The 20,438-nt window shown below is 37.1% G+C and overlaps 1 protein-coding gene across 1 annotated transcript in view; it reads right to left on the bottom strand.

Annotated features, from left to right (window-relative positions):
* The window catches only part of hcn1 (hyperpolarization activated cyclic nucleotide-gated potassium channel 1), a 74,005-nt gene extending 56,203 nt beyond the window's left edge, over nt 1–17,802 (bottom strand). The window contains exons 1-2 of the mRNA XM_023960750.2: nt 17,229–17,802; nt 11,749–12,172 (exon numbers count right to left, since the gene is read on the bottom strand). Of these exons, the coding sequence (XP_023816518.1) occupies nt 11,749–12,172; nt 17,229–17,581 (777 nt within the window). The 5' untranslated portion in view covers nt 17,582–17,802. The remainder of the gene's footprint in view (nt 1–11,748; nt 12,173–17,228) is intronic.
* Between the last annotated feature and the right edge of the window lie 2,636 nt (nt 17,803–20,438).

Here is a 20,438-nt window from a genome sequence, read left to right as displayed (position 1 = left end):
GTTATAATCTGCTGTGCCCTGCAGTTCTTGAAGCTTTTATTTGAAGTCTCCCTCTAAACTGTTGACTTTGCCAGCTGTGACATTAAATCTGAACAAAGTCCCTCCCTGGATAGACCCAGTACAGCTTACAGAGATTGAGATCAGAGTGCTGGTATTTATGTTTTCATGGTTTGAACGTGAAACTACTCGATAACGCGTAGCACAGAACAACAATTTAGAAGAGAACGGCTTTTTTTCTGTCACATTTGCTTCTAAAACTAATTGAGCCCTTGGTGGTAATTGAATTTAATGAAACTCATTGAACTCTCTTTAGAGTCACAGATACACTTAACAGTTAAGGTAAATCTTGCCAATTAATGAGTCCGCTGGCCAGTAAATAGGCATACATTTTAGACATACTGTACAGTAGACTAGCATATTTTTGACCCAGTTTGTGTCAAATATACCGTCAAATATAATTTTATGTGGATCAACATCTATAACTTCTTTTCTGGAATGTCCAAACATTAAATACATGTTAAAAAAAATCAATAAATTGGAATTCAAGTTCTTGATAAATCTAATAGAAAATATTTTTTTAAGTTACCTGTGCAGCTTTTTTCACTTCAGTACATCCCATAATTTATTTTCAATTTTTTATCCTTATTTAGCTATTTTATCTAATATTTCTTGAAATCAATCAATCAGTCAACCAATCAATCAAATTTTGTTGAAATTATGCTGATGCATGTTTACTCCACTTTCTTTTAATCCACAGCTTTTGTTTTTGTTTCCAAATTGGAATATTTGCTCTGAAATATCACTCAAGATGACTTTTTCCATCCTGATTAAAACTCTTTTAAAAATAAAACTTACCAGAGGCCGGTGAATTTGTAATTACCCCCATCCCAAGCATTTTAAACAAATCGGTCAGTCAGTACTCTCATGTCAAATGGTCTAATCACACAGCACATGTTCACATACTTCCATCACACTAAATATATAATTAAAATATATTTTTATACAGTGGTCCTATGCTTTATCACAGTTTACCTTCTATAAATTGATTTGCAGATTATTTTTTGTGAAATTTTTCATGTCTTTATTTAATTTACAGGGCAATGTGTTCTGCATCCTAATTGGCAGTTGACGTTGTCAATCATTCTCCTCTGTGCCATATCTCCTTTACAGAATGCGTTAATTTTTCCAAATTTACATGCATCTTCATTGCGATCAGATTTTTGTTTTTATTCTTAACTACTGCACCTATTTTTAATGACATTTTAAAATTGTGAGAGTGCTTAAACAGTAAAAAAAAAGCGAGAAAATGTTTATGTTGGTTTATGTCTGTGAATAAAATGTGCTGTGAAGAGTTTTACAGCCTTAAAAACTCTAGAATAAATGAAAAAAATTAATTGACCACTTTGTGGATTGTTTTAAGAACATACTTTCTGTGATAAACAATAACTCACTGTACTGTACACTGATCCATCAAAGTTCAAACCTTTGTAGAAAAATAAGACAATTATAAAAGAAAACCAAAGATCTGATCGTTATTGAATATTAATGGAGATCTGGCAAGGTGCAAGCATTCTGTACTGGAGACAGAATTTGGAGTAGATTGATTGACAAGGTCTACAGCCATTCCGGAAACAGAACACAAGGTGCTGTGAAAATAAAAATGAAAAGCAGTGAGTTTACAAAAGATGAACCGCAATATAGCAAAAGACCACTGTAACCATATTTTTATATGTTATGGTTTTTATTTTGGATTTGATATCATCGAAGATAAGGTACATTATTTCATTGATTATAAAAAGATTCTAAAAACACACTTTTACCTAATTAGTAAGAAATATTTTTTCAGTCTATATTGACAGTGAAATCTACAAGAAGATCTATGGCCACTGAGTAATTAATGTATTTTCATCAATGTTAATGTCTCCAGCAGTAAGGCTCTTCCCTGCTTTGTCAGTCCCTCATGGATGAGACCCTCAATGCTGCACTCTGCACCATATGGTCAAGCAGTTAGGACTCTATTGCACTTAACCAGACCAACTTGAAGCAGAAGGATAACTGCGTGGCCTGGCAAGAGAGATGAGTTAAATCAGCAGGGAAAAAGAAAAATAAGTTGTTTTATCAAGCAGTGAAGTCCTGGATTTTCCTCCCCTTGGGTCAGGAATGAGCTTCCCTCAGTGAGCTGAGCAGAAAACACAGCTCATGGCGCATTATGCTCATCGTCAGCGAGTCTTCTCTTAAAACGGAGCAGACAAGAACACATGAGAGCAGGGGAAAAAATGCAATGTTGTTTCTTTTCTCTCTTTTTTTGGTTTGGCTTGTCTGTTACGTTATTATGTGCATTTGCCCGTAATTGCAGAGCCCTGCATGAAAAGAAGTATGCATAAGAAAAACATGTTTTAATGTTATGTATTACCGCCTCAGGCGTTTCTGAAACAACAGTATTACTAAAAAATCAAGTTGTCTTTTGAAAGTATCCTTTGATTTAAGTGGATGTAAAGAAAGTTGATTATGATAAGCTGCTCGACTGGAAGTAGAATTTACAGATGAGGCGACAAATGGATCATCGTGTGGCTAAACTCTTGATTGGCCTTCTCAATTGTGATTTGCAGCGCAACACATGCTAAAGTAAACCAATGTTTATGTCGATGCTAATGAGATGTTGAAGCTGGGTAGAAATATTTATCCCCAAGAGTTCTGTGATTTGCTTTAGAGAGTAAAAAAGTCAAATTTATATTAAAATGCCTAAAAATATAGGAAATTTAATAACTAAAGATACTTCTTTTATATTTATTTATTCATGTCATAGAAAGAGACAGTTTGTTAAAAAAAATTCTTATTCGATCATTTTGTAACAAGCTTTTCCTCACTTTGAAGCCCCACTGCAATCCTGCTTTGATCTACTTTAAAAGTGTTCCTATTGGTCTTCTCATTTTGATTACACTCGCTAGCTTACAGCCCCTCACAACCTCACCCTAACAGTAGCAGTGCAACAAAAATATCAAGCAATACCAGCTCAAGTTATGAAAACGGCAAGTTACAAGCTTTTTCCAACAACATATTTTTGTCTTTAATATTTAATCAATTCAGTTAATTTTGTTGTTGTTTTCATTTTAGGTTTATTTTACAGCCTTGCAATTAAAACCTTGTAAAGCATAATTTCTTGTCCTCAAAATGCCCCTTTTCTTATCTTTTAAAAGAAAAAAATATCATTAATCATGTTAATCTTTCTGATTTTTGTATCATTTACTTAATGTGAAAAAAAGAAGAAAGAAATCTTCAACTGGTTAATAGCAAATGCATATGTAATATTCAAAAGCTTTCTGTACACAGTTAGTTAAGTTGAATGAGGAAAGAAGCAGAAACACAAGACACAGCAGATGCTAAAAATGTAAACCTTTCTTTGACTGTGAAATCAACAAATTCCTCATAGGAAGGTGAAGTTAACAAAGATCTTTTAGGCTGCTGTGCTTTTGCAAATACTATAGGCCTCTTAGAGTAAATCCCACTTATTAGCAACTTCAATTTTGTAATGGAGACTTTAATATTAAGGGCTGTCAGTTAGCGGAAAGGAGTGTAAACAAAAAGAGATGAAGGGAAAGGAGGGCAGGCTTACTCCATGCCACCAGTCCACCACCCTAATGCCAATTTCTAATGAGCTACTGCCGCCCTGCAGAACTATGTCCTACACAGGTTTTTGATATTGGCTAAAAACTGTATAATCATAATTAAAAGACCACTTGAAACGCTTTTAAAATGGATCAAAAGATGATCAGAGTGGGTCTTTAAAAGAAGTTGCAAATCAAATCTGTGTCAGGCAGTTCAGCAAAAGCTGTTCTTCTTCAATCAATTTTGATGAATAATTTAAACACTGCAACATCACTTCTATTATGTCTCTTTGCTGCTGTAAACAATACATGGAACTATTTAATCAATATTCCCCCACTGAGCTGTAATTTCGAAGTTCAGTTGTACCATTAAGCTGGCATATGTCACATCCAGGCCATGGGGAATGAAGTACCAGATGAATGCACAAACGAACAGACAGGACAACAATTCCCAGCTTCTCACGTCACATCACAATTATACACAGTTATTGGCCAACGGCTCTGCTCCAGCCTAGCTTTTTTTCCACACAAGAGTATTGCAGGCGCTCACAGGCCTGCTAATGGTCGTGTGTCCTACAACTAAATATAATGCGAGAAAAAAAAACATGAAAAACACTTTTACACAGTTTTTGCTGAAGCTGAACCCAGCATCTCTGCCTCCTTTAAAGAGCACATTTATCTTTGAAAAAATATGGCTTTAGTCATTGCAAAATCTTTAGTAAAAAGAGTTAAAAACATGTTTATATAAATAGTGTTGAATTTTTTTGAGTTTTTTATTTCAATTGAAAATTCAGACCTAATTCCATGAATGTTTGTTTTGGTACTGGTTTTCATCAATATACATTTGCCACAAAGATTCTTAACCACAAAAAGTCTCAACTCTTGTATTTGCATTTTTCTTTTATGCAAAATGCTAGACTTTCAAACAATATTAATTGTGGAAGCCCATATGTATGTGTTAAATGTGTTCCAGTAGGACATGCACGATATGAGGAAAACTTGTGATCAATATTCCAATGAGTATGTCTTGTGATACATGAACAAAGAACAAAACACTTAATTTCCCTTTCACTGCAACTGTTTTATTTAACTAAAAGTAACTCAATTTATATGGCCCGGTGCATGTGATTGATCAAATCCATTTTTGTAACCCTCTTAAGGTAATCATTTATGCTATTTATCTTTTGTGATGCATGTATTGTATTGGTTATCATCGCAATCAGAGTACATTTGTAATTTATTGTGCAGGCTCAAGTTGCAGTTAGGAAAATTCTACATTTGTTTTTTTTGGGTTTTTTTTACAAATTACATTGATACTGTAATTTTTTAAATGTAAGTTAATTTTTATGGTGCTAATTATTAAAATACAGTACATAAAAATTATACACACACACACATATATATATATATATATATATATATATATATATATATATTTGTTGTATTTTAATAAAACATGCGTGACATCAGAACAGAGCAGAAGAGGACACAGTGAAAATGTAGAAATGGAGAACTGCCCTCTCCTCTTATCTTTCCTTCTCGTCTCTCAAATCTCCTCTCAATCTAACACATGACACAGCGTGTCATGAGTCAGCACAAGCGTCTGTGTGTTTGCCTGTGCACCTGTGTCCCTGCATGACTCCGGGGCGGTGGCTCAGTGCTCCAACCTCTTGGCACGGGTTTTTTCAAGTCAAGTGAATCAAAACCACGGGGCACTTTAAGGCTCACTAATCTGCTTTGGCACCAAACTATCTGTTGCTCAAAAATCAGCGGCTTTGTTTGATGCCCCTTATTCACCTGCTGGACACAACATCGAATCTATATATATATATAGCTAATGACCCACAAAAGTGACAGCAGGTTACAAATGGTGAGGTTTAGTCCAGAAGATTCCAATAAACTGAAATGCAACAGTCATTATTATTGAAGCTTTGTTTAATTCAGAATTGCCTTGAATATAATCAGAATCAAACTAAAAGTATATTTTATTTATCTAATAAATGCACATCTTTAATAAAAAGTTTGAATCAACTAACAACTGTTTCATAGAGTGCAGCTAAAAAACTGAGAATAACCTTTTACACTGACCTAAATTAGAGCTTGAATGATTGAACACGGGAAAAGATGCTTCAGCTGGATATAAAGTACAAGAAAGTGCTGTGAAAAAGGATTTTGGTGTGCTGGCTTTAATTTTTAACTTTTTTTGTAAATAAGGAATCAATTCCTTTAATCTTCCTCAACCCTTTTTTAAGTTCTCAGCTTTAGTCAGCAAAACACAATCAAACGTTTTAAAATGCAAGAAGCTTTTGGAACATGCAAAATTCCTTTGAAAATGCTGCAATAAAACTACATTGGTATCAATATCAAATGAATCTCCACTGTGAGAAGATACAATGTCAAGCTGATCTTGAGAGGTGACTTTATCTGTCACTCCGATGTTCACAGCTCTCTGACTTTGATGCTGACAAAGTGAAGCTGCACACAGGAGCCTTCAAAGACGTCACTTCCTACAACCAGCTGCTGAATGACTCACCAGCGTTCAGCTTCCCTTCCAACAAAACTCAAAACATTCCTCTCAGAGTATTTGCTAAAATGCCTTACGCACCAATTTTTCATAGTATTTTGAAACATAACCATAATTCTGGATGAAATGGCATTATGCAATTAGAAAAATCTTGTTGTAAAAGCAGAAATGCACATGAATGAAAATTGTACAGTCATGTCCTGACACAGTTGTATGTTTGTATTAAATAATTGCATCACATAACATGTATGGTTTTAGGCTGCTCAACAGCATAACATAAAAGCCTTAATATAAAAAAAATGTTCACCTTGTTAATTAGTTTGTAAAGAGTTCCATTCTAACAAAATGAAGCAAACTATATTTTGGTACATATTTGAGATTTAGTCTATTTGTTAATCTATTTATTACATAATATAACTATATTTAGTTATATATGGTATTAAAAACCCATCTTTATTAACATTTATAGGACATTATGACTAACGAAGTAACGCTTTAAGTTCTGGATTGAGGTTTGTTTGTAAAAGAATAACCTGGAGATAGGTGCAGTTCACCAAGTAACCACCAGGGAGCTTGACAAGCAAGCAATCTGGTTCCCATTCACTGTAATTTAAAATCATCTTCTTATTTGCAGGTAATTGTTGATGCTTCACTCTTTAACAGCCTTAATATATTCCAATAGCTATAAAATTAGTTTGCCTCACCCATTTGCCCATTTTTTCAAAAACCAACCACATCTCAGACAGTGGCTTCAGTTTGGCCTTAAATAATAACTAACTCATAGGGTGTTGTTTGATATTTGGTTTTTCGTTTTAATGATGACTTATAATTTTTGTCTAACCAAAAGACTTAAAAAGGTTAGAAATTTTGAAATAACAATAACTTTGCAAAAAAAAAAACACACAAACAGACTCCCATAAGGTTGTAAACCTGTGTTGTTATACAAAAATCTCATTAATCATTGGTACTTAAGTGTTTGATGACATTTACAGTTATCAAACTGTAGTGAAAGGGAGATTAAGTTCATATTTCCTGATTTTTGTGGCGTGCGACCTCAGCCTGAGGCTCGCAAACACAAAATCCAACCCTGAGGGGCTGCTTTCCTGCCACCAGCCCAACCTGAGCCCTCAGCTGGGCTCTTGTGGGAGTTCCGGTGGCAGTGATGAGCCAGATGTTGCACAGCGGCACTCTAAGGATTTTTCACACTGGTTTAGAAATGTTATTCTCATGCTTCTTTTTATGTATTTATTTTTTTTCAAACATCGATAATGAACAGACTAAAATGTGACTCAGATCCTGAGAGTCTTCATGGCAAAAGTATTTAGACTAAGTCATGAGGATTTCACCAAATCTATCCAAAGTCAACTGCATATGTTTATGAAGAGAATAAAGTTATAGCTTTATGGTCATGGGATTTAGCTCTGGGCTTCTGAGGACATGTAATAAGGGAAGAAACATGACAGAAATTAGATCGGGGAGGCAAAGGGTCCCTTGAAAGAAAGAAAAAAATGCAACCAAAAATGAAAGATTTTCTCCAAAAAAAAACCTCTTTTTTTAGATTTTCGGCTGTATTTGCTGACCAAACATATGTTGAGCAGGTGTTTTAGCAACAGTCTTCATTTCTGGATGGAGGATCAGAGTAAAGCATGAAACATCACAAAATGAATTGTTTATTTTTCTATTAACTCAGTTGCTGTTTTAAAAAAATTATAAAACCTTCTCATTCATGTGAAGACTTCAATATACATGTAAATGGAAGGATTTTGTTTAAATACAATCAACTTAAACTTAACATGCAAATCTGTACATGCATGTTACTTCCTGCATAAAATCTCAGCACTGCTGTGACTTACAGATGAGCACATTTGCAGCTACTGTCTGCTTAGACATAAATTACCCCAAACACAAATAGAAGGTAGGACAGAAACCTTGGCATAAAAAGTATTTCTATACATTGGAATTGCATAAACATAATAGGAAAAATAACAGAATGTGTCTAAAGCTTATTAACAGTTACAGTTTTGCAGTCAACTGCGTCAAAACCACTAACTGCTGACTTGGTACCTAACGAGCCACTTCATTACTGAGAAACTCTACGTTATAAGCATTATTACAGAAATCTGAGTTGAAATTCCTCTCTTTTTTAAAAGTTTTTAAAATGTTAAAATCCAAAGCATAAGTAATGTCATGGTCAACAAACACGGGCTAACATTTTAAAATCCCTTAAAATGGAGTTCTAGAGGTTTACGGTTTTTCTCTTTGCTTTTAAAAACAACCTCATGCTGTGCCTGAGCTTTACACTTCTAACACAAAGCCTTAATAAATAATAAGTTCCTTCAATTAGCATTTTATACACAGCAAATAACCATTTGACATTTATAAGAAAACATAAACTTGCATCTGTCCAGAGAGTAATCGTATTCCAAGTTGGAATAATGATGTTTGATTAATGGCACTTGAATTTTTTAATTGAATCCTATTTTAAAAATGTCTTAATCAGCATACTGGAGAGCACAGATAAAAAGGAGCTCATTAGGAAAACCTACTGATGCCTGTGAGAGTCAAATTTAGTCCGTTTGCGGTATCACAGGAGCGTGGGGAAAGAATCTGCTTTGCATCTGCTTTCACTTGTTTTGCATTTGTTTGAATTGTCGTTGTGGAGGACACATTGTGTTTACTACTGAGCATGACCTTCGTGTTGTGTGCTATAATTTCCCAAAGCTCTGCACATTGGCATAATTATATAAGGACAAACACATGCATGCATGAATGATTGAACAAACACAAAGAGAACCGAATGCAAACGTACAACGATGAGGGTGGAGTCTCAGCGCGCACCACCACCTTAACCACGGCTGCAGCAGTCAAAGATTTAGCACAATATTAGCCTCATCAGCTAAAGATGTATCATTTTCTAATGACGAAGAGTTGGTTTTTCAAGGTCTGTCAGTTCTTTGAGTCTTTACATTCGAGCCACTCAACTGCTTAAGCCCCTTAACAAACAAAGCAGGGAATAGTGATGACTAACCATGCATGTCCGGTATATGTCGTGCCGACCAAAGTACATCTTTTCGCTTTGAGTAAAAATGAAGAGGTGAAAATATTAGGAAATATTCATGCAGCTACATTTTTTTTGCCCAGTTCAAACCATTCAGCCTGCAGTGATAAACAACGGCCTCACAAATGGGGGTGGAAGATGTGACACAGTGAGGAAGGGTGCAGGCGGCACACCACAGAGGAAAAGGTGATGGATGCAGGGGGGAGAATACCTCATTGGAGAAAATGAATGTCCAAATAACTAGGCAAGTCCATCTGTGAGTGTGTAATTATGGCTCCCTGCATGAAACACATTATGATGGTGGGAACTGCATTTGTCTCTCCATTAAAGCTCTAATCCGGCATCTTCCACCTAACATGTCTTGACAGCTTGGATTTGTTTCCTCTCCGAGCTTTTTCTTTCCCTTCGTATCTCCTGTGGATGTGTCTGATTGGCTGTTGTCTTATCATTCTGTATGCCGGTAAATGTAAAGCCAAATGGAATGGGTTTTGATGGGAAAGAGAAAGAAAAAATATAAGAGGCAGAGGAAGACAAATGGGGCAGAAAGGTAAGAGGCCAAAGAGGAATGACAGAGAAGTAATAGATTCTTTTGCATGAAACATTCCTCTACTGCAATATTTCTCTGTACGAATTTCTGCAGAACCAGATCTTCTGACCTGATATCAATCTCATCCTCAAAAAACTTTCCTCCCTTCAAACTACAGTGCAAAAAAAAGAGAAGAAATTAAGCTGATTGTATCTGTATTAAATTCACATTTAGAACATTTCTATGAATCTGAAAACAACCAAACTAGCTCAAGTACATTAGCACTTCAATACTAAAGGCACCCATTTACAATAACTATTAAATATAAATTTACTTATTTTCTCCATATTTTTCTATTTGCTGTATGGTTTTATCATGACTCCTTGCATTCACAGCCTATCCTTGTATTCATGGGCAAAGTGTTGTGTTCCATTATTTTGTATTTAAAAACCTATAAATATATTTGTTAAAAAAAACTACCTCAGCCAGAAATAATTTGATTTTTTAAGTATAAGAGTGTATGGACACAATTATATGTAATCTGAAACCTGGGAATGAATAAGATGATGATAACATGATTATTATCATTAACATAATTATGCTGGGGCCTATCCTAGCTACTGTTGGAAAATGGAGGAGTACACCCTGAAATGTTTGCAAGTTCACAAACGCTCACTTTTACACCTAGGGGACAATTATGAATCACCACTTGACCTGAGATGCATGTTTCTGGACTATGGGAGGAAGCTGGAGGAACCCACACATACATATCATGATACGTATGGTCATAACCACTAAAAATAATGTTCAGAATAATGTTTTTTCTATAACATCTGAACTGGTTTGTAATCCTTGCTTGATTTTCCATTACAGATTATTTTATGTACCTTAGAAAATGAACTTAAATTTAAAAAAAATGTGTTGACTTAAGTATTTTTAAGTGTTTACCTCAAAAATACATTCGCATTACATGTACAAGCAGTTTAATTGACAAATTCTCTATATTTAATATAGTGGTTTTAAAACACTGCATATAAATTAGATGTGGGTTTGCCTTTATAGATAACTTGTAGGAAGCCTAAAAGCAGGTGGAACTGGCAGAACATCTGCCAAGAAGCAGCTGACAGCTGAATGAATCGGACACAAAACAACGGGTATTTCTTTTTAAAGGTTGAATCTGCGACACAGCGATGAAGGTCCTCTGGCAAGTTTATCTAAAATGTATCCTTCGGCTGAAATGCTTTACACTTGATGCAGAGAAGAGCAGCGCCTCACTCAGTATCACTAACTGAAGAAAGCAGCGAAGCTTGGTTAAATAGTCTGAGTCAGGAAGTGCAGCAGTGACTCAGTTGTGGCTAATAATGTATCATTCTTGGTTCCGTCTGGAGGGATATAACCTTGTGATATTTACACAAAAATCATCTCATGGTTGTTGAAACACCCACTTTGAAAATATCGACAATGTTGTCCAACAAGCCTTTAAGTTATTCTCCTCTTAAATGCATCAACTGCTGCAGATTAGAAGAATAAACCACTTTTTATTCCATATTTGAGGCAAAATTTACATTTGAAATCAAAATTTAAATAATTTATGTGCTGAAAGTGATTCTACCAATCAAAATAACAAGTTTGACAAACAACAAAATTACAAATGCAATATGGTCAAATTTGTGCTGGTGGAGATAAAGAGCATCAAATTTATTTAGTTTTCAGCCAACGGTAAGTCAGTTTCAGCAGTTTCCAGGCAGAATTTTCTGGCTTATAAAAATGGAAGAGGCTGTTCTACGTGGATCAGTCTGTATTTGAACCTTATTTAGGTTACAGGAAACAGGAAAAGTCTGAATAATTGACAAAATTATTAGCTGAATCGCTTTGGAAAGGAAAGATGGACTTGTTAACCTCAGATAATTATCATTGCATATTGTAATACGTTTTAAAGATATTTATCAACTATATTTCAATTTTAAAAAATCCGTTTTTTTTAAACAACATTCAGCTTTTTTATGTGATCTTCTGTGCACAAATATATACGTACCTCCTCCCACTGATGAATGTATCTGATGAGCCGGGACAATCTTAGCAGCCGCAGAAGACTGAGGATCTTGGTGAAGCGAACGATTCTCAGGGCACGGGCCGTTTTATATACTTCAGAGTCAAAGCCTTTTTCCACTATTAAAAAGATATAATCCACCGGAATGGAGGAGAGGAAGTCCACAACGAACCAGCTTTTCAGGTAATTCATCTTTATAACCTTGGGATCGAGGATGATCTCAGAGCTCTCCTCATTGACAATCCCTGTTCTGAAGTTCATGACCAGGTCCACCAGGAAGATGGTGTCCGAAGCCACATTGAAGACCAGCCAGGTGGTGGTAGTCTGCTCTGAGAAGAAGGTTATTCCCACAGGAATGATGATTAGATTCCCCATCATCATGATGAGCATTATCAAGTCCCAGTAGAACCTGCAGAATGACACATGCAAGTCAGAGGTGAAGGAAAGAAAGCTTGCTATACTCTTTTAAATGTAACCATTTTAAACAACATTGATACCAAAATACGTTAAGGCTTTTATATATTGTTTCAGCCAAAAGTCCAGTATGCATGGATATGTTCAGTCTTTTAAGTAGCTGAATTATTATATTGAGACAAAACCAAAAATAAATACTGTAGGGACTCTCCCACTAGCTTACAGCCCCTCAACCATAACTATTATATAATATATAATTTACTATATTTTATCCCACAATGGGGAAATTCTCTCTCCGCATTTGACCCATCCCCTGGGGGGAGTGGTGAGCTGCAGGCTGGCTGCGCTCAGGGGGGCGACGGCTGGCTGGGGAGAGCGGGGATCGATCGCCAACCCTTTGGTTGTTGGACGACCTGCTCTACCGCCTGAGCTAAACTGCCGCCCAAACATTACCTCTGCAACAAAAATGGCCAGCAATATTGGAGCTATCCAGCTGTACAGTTTTGAAACAGATATACATGGATCAAAACGTCTATGAGTGGATGCATCAGAATGGAGTGGAGCAGGGAGCTTGTAGGTTGCTATGGTAACGTGTACATCACACTTACAAGCTTTTTCTAACTCAATTTTTGCATCTGCTCCTGATTCACAACAATTTGAACAAAGAAAAACTCAGAAATTCTCAGTTTAATTTTCTATATACAGTACAGACCAAAAGTTTGGACACATCTTCTCATTCAAATGAATGGGAAGGTGTGTCCAAACTTTTGGTCTGTACTGTATATGACTTCCATCAAAAAAAAAATGCCACGACAACATGTTAAAAACACCAAAAACACATGTTTTATCTGAGTAGGTCTTTAAGGCTACATACAATAAAAAAATATCTAGAGTCAATCTATCACCTGAGATGCTCTTTTAGCCTCCTGTGTATTGCCCTCTGTTTGCATGACACCATGCAGAAAAGACATTACGTCACACGCCAGCCGGCAACAACCGGCAGAAAATGTCCCAGGACAGATCTGCAGCAGCTCCTACACCTACACCCATCAGGCGAAGGAGGAAGTGCAAAATGCATGCTAGATTGATCAAAGAAAACTCAGAGTTTAACCGCAGCTGAAGGACACAAAGCTATTTAACGACTGCAAGTATAAAAGGCCACGTAGAGTCTCATCTTTCACAGCTGTGTGTCAAAGTCTCTGTCCTCTAAACCATGAACATAGGCAGAAGTGATTCATCAGCTCCATGCTCTTTTCACAGAGCGTCTCGGACCCTCAGTAAAGGCCAAGCAACAACGAATCAAAATAGATGCTTTCAGGAATCCTATCTCATTCTAAAAACTCTTCACTGACGCCATCCTTTTTGCCTGACTATTTTTTTTTTTTTTTAACTTGTCCAGCTGAGCACACAGATCGGAGCTGAAGGTCTCTTTTACTGTTACAACAGGGGGTTTAAGTTCTTCTGACACACAAAATGTGTATTTGTATAAACCCCTTTTGTAATTTAGGCTAAACTTTATTTATATTTTTCTTATATTTACATTTCTGCCTGCCTTTGCTGGGTTTTGCTGCTCATCCATTGATAAAGGCAGAAATGGACTTGCTGGCTCGTTGGCAAGCTGCCTGTCTAGCTGGAAAAGTGACCACTCAGTAATGGATCTGTTTGAATAAATTAAGCCTAAGCCTTGGCTTTATAAATACCCACCGATAATTGTCTTCACTTCAGCTAAACAGCGGTCTTCTGGGCGAGTCACAAAACCCACTGAAGGTATTTTAGCAACAGCAGGCATCAAGTTGTGAAGCTAGAGGACAGTGGGCCATGCCTTTTTGGTTTTAATATGTTTTAGTCCTCTTTCAAGTGCAATATTTCCAAAAATGAATATTGCAGTGACAATGGGTGGGAGCTAATGAACCGTGCACTTTTTTAATCACAAGGAATCTGCCAAACTGAAATGCATCTAGCGTGAGTCCACGCTGAAGAATAATCATTCACTTTAATAGGAGAGATGAGAACGATTCATATCTGGAAGGATTGATAGGATTTGTTTTGTTTTTTATGAATAGTGGTTAGCTGTAAAGTTTAATTTATCAGCCATAATGCAAAAGGATGCAAACATTCTACATCCTCATATTTCTTAAAGAGAAAATAGAAACAGGCAAACTTGACAGTTAATGGTTCTGGACTGTGCATACTCCAGGCTTTAAGGTACCATTTATAAAATCTACAATAAAAGCTCAAATTCTATGAAAATCTTCATATGTCAATGTATTTAGGCTATTTTTTTACAATAATTTTAGACTCCACTTGTTCAAAATCTTATACAGAATGCTCATCCAGATGAGCTGTGTGCTCTTCTAGTCGCTCCACGAGCCAAATACCAGTTTGTAATGTCAGACTGAACACCCAAACAAGCTGTGCTCTCATTGATTTGACTGAAACAGTGCTACCAAAACTGCTGTGACACAGCAAAGAGAATATCTGATCCCCTGCCATATTAATACAGGTGGGGTTGTAGAATAAATATTTGTATTAAAAAGGACATTCAAAAGGACATTTCTGACCAATCAATTTGAGGCCAAAGAATAACAAGAGGAGAAAAATCTTCAGTCGAATCAAGCCGGCCCATTTTGCGCTTCATTTCTACAAGTGATCAATCATAATCAGAGCTGTACCAATCTTTGCTGGGCAACAGAGGAAACCCCACATAATCTCACTCAGTGCCGCCTGACCCCGTCTACTGTGCAGTGTGATGGGAAAGCTCCAGCAATGGACGTCACAGGAAGTACCCCTTTTTGTGGACAGACAAAAATACATATTTTTTTGACATCACATATTTATCCTTTTTTTTTTAACAGAGTTTTTATGTAAAAACTTGTTGGTTGCAAAAATAATTTTAGTACTAAAAGTATTAACCCTTAGAGTCATTTTGAAAAAATCAGAAATTTATAGTGTTCACACAGAAAGAATTGAACAGATTCTTAATATTTTTTCCCCAAAATTGACTCTAAATAACTGAATTATTATCGTTATTGGGATGCAAATCTTGATACAGACACACTGTGAGTAATGGTGAGCAGTCTTTTTAAAAAGCTCCAATAAAGTAAGGAGAGGACAAAGGCTTGTCTTTGGATTAACTGGAGGTAAATGAGGCCAAGCATGAAGCCTCACTAAAATCTATGAATAATGAATATTACTAACCTATCATCAATATTTCAGCAGGCACTGTGTACAAAGAAGGTGTCAAATATTAAGTTTCAAACAGTCCCATGAACCAGTATGATGCTAGTGTGAATTGGGGTGTCAATCATGCCCCTTTTATTGCTTTTTTCCGAGAAGGTCACCTCGATATGATTAATCGTCATTCAACTAGCATGAAAGGAAACTTGTACAGATACACTGTATTCTTCATTGTCCCGTTTTGCAGCCAGTTACAGTCATCTCAGTGGAATTTTTAAAAGAGCTTTCTTTACATTGTCTGTGGGAAAAGGGCTTCATCTGAAAAAAATCAGCTTTTGGAAAATGTCATGAGGAGATAGCCTGAGGAGACCATTGCCAGCCTGAGCTGGAGAAATATTTTCTGATAGGGCTGAAGTAAATGGTTCAGTCTGCTTCAGCAGACACGATCGTGTACCCATTATGGAGCCATTCCCCGCCATTCCCTGACTCGCTGAAATCCTTAGTCTAGCAAAATGTCAAAAAGCAGGACAAACTTAAAACTGCACAAAAAGGTAAAACGGTTTGGATTTCACCTCCTTGCTCTGGTCTCGACCTCTCCCCATCTTCAGAAGGGGTCAATCTTCTTACATAATTGTTTTCAGAGTCTACTAAGCTCATTGACTTTTCATTGTGCTAATCCCTGCCCACCATCATGCGTGCATCCGAGTATGTACACGGGGAAGTGATATGACTATATGTTGTCCAGCTGTGTCCACTTTCGTTTGGAAATGACGGGAAATTGCCAAAATACAAGAACAGAAGTGTTTTCCATGAACTTTATGGTTGATCATGTCTGCAGAATGCTAAAATTGCACATTAGTCTATATCTCTGCACATAAATTAGGACTTTAGAAAGCTAAAACTTTGTGATACCCCCCCAAAAAAGTGCTGCGTTCAAGTCCAGGACCATGGACAGCTCCGGTGCAGAAGCTGCCAAGGAGTTCTCATCAAACCTGAGCACTTTTTGGTGCAAAGTCTGGGCCAGATGTGTAGCTTAATTGCGCAACTGAGGGTGCAGCTTATGATAAACCGGGCCCGCATGATCTGACTTTCTTTCCACCTTCTTTTTCACCTGATAATCTTCAGCAAATCAGGGCCATTTAGCAGATTATTTGTGGCAACCAGCGTGTGCAGCTGCACGCAGGGCAAGAAAATAACACGAGAATCAATTATGCTGCAATAAGTGAGAGCCAACAAATGAAAAGTGGCATGTCCCTCACTGCTGTCCTTTACAAATTCCATCACGTTTCTCAGCAGAACAGCTTATACATAACCCCTCTGTTACATTCCTTTCCCTTTAATATATTTTGTCCACTAATTAATTCACAAAACGGCCATTTTTCTCCTTACCTCATTTTTTCCCTTTCCTTTTTTTTTTTTTTTTTTTTTTTTTTTTTTGCACACAGGCCTGTAGTCTCACCACCGCCTACAATGAAATGTTTACTACCGTTATGGTGCAGCGGCGTTGTCACGTTGCGCGCAGGTACAGCAGACACACAAGCGAAATATATGGCAGCGGCTGGGGCTCTGCTGAGCGTTTTTGTGCAAAAACCATGACATTCACCACCCTCCCTCCAAGGACACTTCCACCTTCACACCTCCAGCCCTACAACATGTGAGTCTTGTGCGGTGGCTCTACTGAGAAACGCCGCAGAGGAGCACATTTGAGCAGCCTGAAGCCCGGAGCAGAAAAGACAAGAGGCAGATTAGCGTGCGCGCTTTGGGCAGGATCTGTGCGCGTTCTGTGTGGAAGTATAGCTTGCAGACCATAGAGTGAGTCACGGGAGGGGTATATAGGGAGGGAGGAGTGAGAAGGTGTCTTTTACAGCCCTTACCTAAAATCGCTATATGGATGAATGATCCAGTATCCGGCCGTCTGGACCCTCTCTTGTTCTTTCTCCACGGCTTTCTGACTGCCGAACATACGCAAGGAGAACTTATTGACTCCGGGCTGCATCATGGCCCCAAATTGCCTTTGCATAAAACCAGATTGCCGGGACGCCCCCTCCAGATCATCAAAACCGACCATGGCCTCGTCCCGCTCCCCTTTGAAGCCCACTGAGTTGCCATGGTCCTTGTTCTGGCTCCCCGTGTTATTTTTCTGTATCGAGTCTTGCCTCTGAAAAACATTATTTCCATCCGCCTTCTCCTCCTTGTTGCTGGAGAGTGAATTCGATTTTTCATCCATTCTTAGTTCTCCCGTTTTTTTCTGTCCGGTGAAGCGCTCCGTCTCCGGCTGCGCGCAAAGCTGGAGAGCCGCGAGCTCTCCCGTTTCTTTTGATGTCCTTCAAAACTGTTCGGCTCCTCTGCCTTCAATGCCAGTGCTGCAAACTGAGACGGAGTGCACGGGAGCCCGGTGGATCAGGTTTCTTGGGTTACCGCCATCTACCGACGGCCCCGGCGTCTGCCGCGCAAAGTCTCTGCCTCGTCTCCTTTCGGATGGCACTGCGGTTCAACTGACATATGGTCCTGCACCCTATTTACATAATATGAACATGGCTTCAGAAACCCTCTTCCCCCTCCTCAGTCCTCAAGTCAATAATTTCACACATGATTACAGCAGAGGCATCTATTGTCATTATTCATTACTTTTATTATCATTTTTTGAGTCTCCTTCCTGTTTTGCATGAAGATTTATTTCCTTTCCACACGAAATGAGCACAGAGAACAGATTGCAGAATGGTTGTGATGCAACTTTCTGCTAATAATCGTAAAAACAATAAAATAAAATCACACATTTTTAAAGGTGTTGGTGCACCAAAGTTAACCTGCAGGACTCTGAGTTGTGAATACTAATAAAATTCCTGCATTTTTGGTTAATCAAGAATGAGCCTCTTCGTGCTTGGCATTCAAATAACATTTAATTCACATCATTGGTTTGATCAGGCATCTTGGTTTAAAAAAGATAACAAAAAAAGGTAAAAACAAACCTTAAAGTCAGAAACAGCCTGCACAGATCTGCTAACTTGTGGACAAAACTGTTTTTGTAGGATTCCGCCTTTTGTGCTGTCTTAGTTCATTGAAGCTGAGCTTTGCTTCATATTGACACCTAGACTTCTCATTGTTTGTTGATGCAATTGTACAACGTGGCACTTTTTGTATTCTATTTGCCTTCTATTTTTATTTAAATGTTAACATTTTACATGCCCTCCAAGACCCAAAGAGACTAAAAAACAGCTCCCTTGAGTGAACCGGAAAGTAAAACCTTCAGCATTTAACACTTTTAGTATAATAATGGACTAGATTCATTTGGCAATGGCACTATAAGCTGATGGAAGGCATCGATTGATACTGTACGATCATTACTGATGTCTTTCCTACAGCTGATGACCAATTACTCAAGTGTATTCAATTACTGCAACTGGCTGCTGCCTGTGCTCTTCGCTCCAAAGGGGTCTGAAGTAGATTCTGCTTCCTTTACATTTTTAAAACCTATTCCCCCTTTTTTTTCTTTTGTGCATTCACCCTCCAAATATATTTTTTTTACCATAACAGCTGCTGATGATGTAGATGTTATTAAGACTATCATAATCATTGTGATCAAAGGGAAAAAGTAAGACAAACATGGGGTTTTATCTTGGTTTCATTTTTGAAACAAATGTATTTATTTAGTTTGATACTTTTTAATTAAATAGCATAACTGACAGCGCTCAAAGTATGCAAGAACATGCTGTTTTTGAGCATCTGTATTTAAAATAACCCACATAAGCTCAATATACTGATCAAGGCTTTCATATTCCCAGAGAGAATTTAGTGAGGGGAAAGCTTTAAAATCCAATTTGTTTTTATTTATTTATTTTTTTTGGTATCCAAAATATCAGTCTTCCCCCGCAGGAGGTCATAAAAAGCTCTATTTTGATGCTTTCCAGGACAAAAAACTGCAAACTGCTTTTTATGTTGTATATAAACGACTGAATTTAAAAGTTAAAAATTGAGATAATTAAACTTTTTTTCTTTATTTTCTTAGATTTGGTTGTTTGTAAATATTTCCTTGGTGACTTCCATGTATAAAAATCTGTAAATAAGACTCTGATATTCAGAAATGAAGTATTAAAAAAAAGATTATCACTTCCTGGGCGAGGCTATTCACCTTCACCATGTGACCAGTGACCATAAACTGGGTTTATAGACTTTATACAATCTAAAGTACTTCTGTTGTTCTATTGATTTGTCATCTGTGCTTGAGCTATTGTCATAAAACTCTCTAGGGCTGGGCTGTGTGCTGTCTCAAACAGTTTAATGTGATTAAAGAGTTCAGATATGCAATTTGATTTGTTTTTTATCCTTCTTTTTTTGCCTGGAACCGGATAAAATCTTCATCAAAGCTTTCCACCAACTCAATTTCATAATCATATCCGGTCCAAACTAATATATGAAAAAAATCAACAAGGTGAATGTGTACACTAAAAGAAAATATTGCTTTAATGAGGTTTTATTTGGTTCCAGATGTCTGAAAATATCAGATGCTGCAGCAGAGAAAAGACCACTGCTTTGTTAAAAGGTCTCCAATAATAGCAAATTTTTGAGGATGAATGAGAAAAAAGCAAAAGCCCTCGGGAACATTTTTTGATTGGAGTTTTAAGCATCAAAGAAGTGAAGATGCTTTTCACATAGCAAGAAATTTGTCTTTTGTTTCTTTTTTTTCCAGCAAAAATAAGATATTTTTTTCATTTTAAGCCAAAAATGTCAATGACTTCCCCCATATACAATCAGCTTCTGCCACACCAAAATAGATCTGGCTGTGTGAATCACAAGAGAGGGTATTAGCTCAGATATTTTGCATGTTTGGATGTGGATTATGATGTAATGATCCAAATGTTATCGTAATTCAAACAGACATCCCTTAATTTTTTTCCCCCTCTCAGCTGGTTTGGGTTGTATTGGATTAGTTAGTATGCCAACTGTTACCCCTAGTGCTTGTGTAACTTCAGTAGTGTAGTTAATGGAGTTGGGAGGGGTCCTGGAAAAGACATGTGTTGCGTAACATTTTTTGGCTTTAAGTATTGCTGACATTCAACACGTACATATCACAGATGACCTGCTCA

This window comes from Oryzias latipes, chromosome 12 (assembly GCF_053564925.1).
Source record: "Oryzias latipes strain Hd-rR chromosome 12, Olatipes_Hd-rR_3.1".
NCBI classification, from domain to species: Eukaryota; Metazoa; Chordata; class Actinopteri; order Beloniformes; family Adrianichthyidae; genus Oryzias; species Oryzias latipes.
This window is presented reverse-complemented; position numbering and strand designations above follow the sequence as displayed.